This window comes from Cynoglossus semilaevis, chromosome 16 (assembly GCF_000523025.1).
Source record: "Cynoglossus semilaevis isolate Cse_v1.0 chromosome 16, Cse_v1.0, whole genome shotgun sequence".
NCBI classification, from domain to species: Eukaryota; Metazoa; Chordata; class Actinopteri; order Pleuronectiformes; family Cynoglossidae; genus Cynoglossus; species Cynoglossus semilaevis.
The window spans coordinates 6561544-6563988 of NC_024322.1; the positions used below are offsets into that span (position 1 = coordinate 6561544).

The following is a 2445-nucleotide window of genomic DNA, read 5'->3' on the forward strand; positions in this document are numbered from 1 at the left end:
TCTTTCTATTACAATCTAATTCTGAATTCATTGATATTTGTAGTGTTTAAATTTAAAGATTGGAGAAAACGAAAGTATAGAATGAATCTCCTGCAGTGTAAAGACCAAAATCAGGAGATGAGTCTGATATTTATTTATTTTGTTTTTATAGGTCACAGACTGGAGCATAGGTGGGAGACACCAATCACGTGAACAAACAACACCCATGCCATTGGATAGAGCTGCTCTGGTTTATTGGCTTTGAACCTACAAAATGCAGAAAGCAACATACTACGACAACTCTGGACTTTTTGGAAGCTACAGCTACCCCAAACCCGACTCTTACAACTATGGTCCGGCTCATCAGTCCTACCCTACGTCCAACATGGAGACCGACTACCAGGGCCCGGTGTGTCCCATCCAGACATCTGCTGCTGTCAGGCCGCCAACTCTCAAAGACAGCAGTGACCTGAGTGGGGACTGCATGCGACAGAGCAGCAGTCAGAGCAGTAGCAGCAGCCAAGCCACCAGTGTCGGGGAGCAGCAGGCTCCTCCGATGTCGGCGTCTTCTCCCAGCTCCAACAGCTCCACCACCCAGAAGAAGAAATCTCCCTCAGGCAGCGGCTCCAACGGTTCCACGCCGGTCCTCACCAAGCAGATCTTCCCCTGGATGAAGGAGAGCAGACAGAACTCCAAGCAGAAGAGCAGCAGCTGCAGTGCTCCAGGTAGAGATGAGGAGGATGGAGGGGAGACCTGGATCTAGACTGAGCTAAAATGACACATTTAAGTTTGAGTCACAGCAGAGAACTGAGGCAGAACCACTTCAATTATAGAAAGTGTAAAAGTAGATTTTAAAGGTAGAACCACGCGGATAAAAGTAGCATTATTTACACCTCACAGCAGCCTGTAGTAAAATAAAGGTAAATTAAGAAACTATTCATTTATTTTAGTATCATATTTTACTGCTTCTAACCCTAAAAATCTTAAACCCTAGATAAAATGAGGCAAGTAAATAAACAAACACAGGGGCAGCTGATCAGACAGGAAATCCAGCTCTGTGTTTATTGAGGTATGTTTATATAGAAAGGCCATCATAGTGTCAGTCTGGTACGGGCCAGGCCAAAACATGACATGAAAAAAAATTAAAATATTGACTGTTTGATCTCAACTCTTTGCAATAAATATTACTTGGCTCCACCTTGGAATCCTTGGTGTTAGAGTGTCAGCAGAGCATTTGTTCGGGTGTTGCCCCCCTCGGCTATGCCTACAAGGTCCACTGATGACGTGGGTGTGAGGAGGCAGTGGTGGATGACCTAATGTGATCTGGTAATAAATATCCTAAGTACTGCTTGTGTTTGATTACAGGTGGAGAAGTGAGCGATGAGAAGAGCCCACCCGGACCGGCGTCCAAACGGGTCAGAACTGCCTACACCAGTGCACAGCTGGTGGAGCTGGAGAAGGAGTTTCACTTTAACCGCTATCTGTGTCGCCCACGGAGAGTGGAGATGGCCAATCTGTTGAATCTCACCGAGCGCCAAATTAAGATCTGGTTTCAGAACAGGAGGATGAAATACAAAAAGGACCAGAAGTCCAAAGGGCTGGCACACTCCCCCCTGGGACACTCCCCGGACAGGAGCCCGCCGCTGAGTGGCCCGAATCACATTGGATACTCTGGCCAGCACCAAAACGTCAACAGCCTGAGCTATGACGCGCCCTCGCCGCCGTCCTTCGCCAAACCCCAGCAGAACATGTACGGTTTGGCCGCCTACACGGCGCCTCTGGGCGGCTGCATCCCGCAGCAGAAGCGCTACCCGGGCTCCGAGTACGAACACCACGGCATGCAGAGCAACGGCGGCTTTGCCAACGCCAATTTGCAAGGCAGCCCTGTTTATGTGGGTGGGAATTTTGTTGATTCCATGCCAGCCTCGGGCCCCATGTTCAACCTCGGCCATCTCCCCCACCCGTCCTCCACCAGTGTGGACTACAGCTGTGCCGCCCAGATCCCAGGAAACCACCACCATGGACCCTGTGATCCACATCCCACATACACAGACCTCAGCTCTCACCAAGCGTCTCAGGGAAGGATTCAGGAAGCGCCTAAACTCACGCATTTGTAATCTGTGGTTTTACGTGCGTGTGCGTAAGAAGTTTGTGTGTGTGTGTGTGTGCGTGAGAGTGTGCGTACGTACGTGTGTGTGCCAAATTACGTTGCGCTCTTTTTATTACCTCACTAGTCTAATAACTGCACTCCAAACGAGTCGTGTGTATTATTATTACAGTATTATTGATATTACTATTAATGCTATTGTGTAATTATTTTCTAAATACTACAGCTTTGTCAACATTTTTCTCTTGAACATTTTTGCGGCCTGGATGTCAGTTAGTTGTTCCATATTTTCTTTTTCTTTTCTCTCAAGTGCAATGCGCATTGTTTTTGACTGATACCACCCCCACCCCAGCCCCCAG

At 48.1% G+C, this 2445-nt stretch overlaps 1 protein-coding gene across 1 annotated transcript in view; it reads left to right on the forward strand.

Moving 5' to 3' along the window:
• The window catches only part of hoxd3a (homeobox D3a), a 3730-nt gene extending 1499 nt beyond the window's left edge, over nt 1–2231 (forward strand). The window contains exons 2-3 of the mRNA XM_017039818.2: nt 152–704; nt 1345–2231. Coding sequence (XP_016895307.1) covers nt 254–704; nt 1345–2096 — 1203 coding nt within the window. The 5' untranslated portion in view covers nt 152–253 and the 3' untranslated portion in view covers nt 2097–2231. The remainder of the gene's footprint in view (nt 1–151; nt 705–1344) is intronic.
• Nucleotides 2232–2445: the final 214 nt, after the last annotated feature.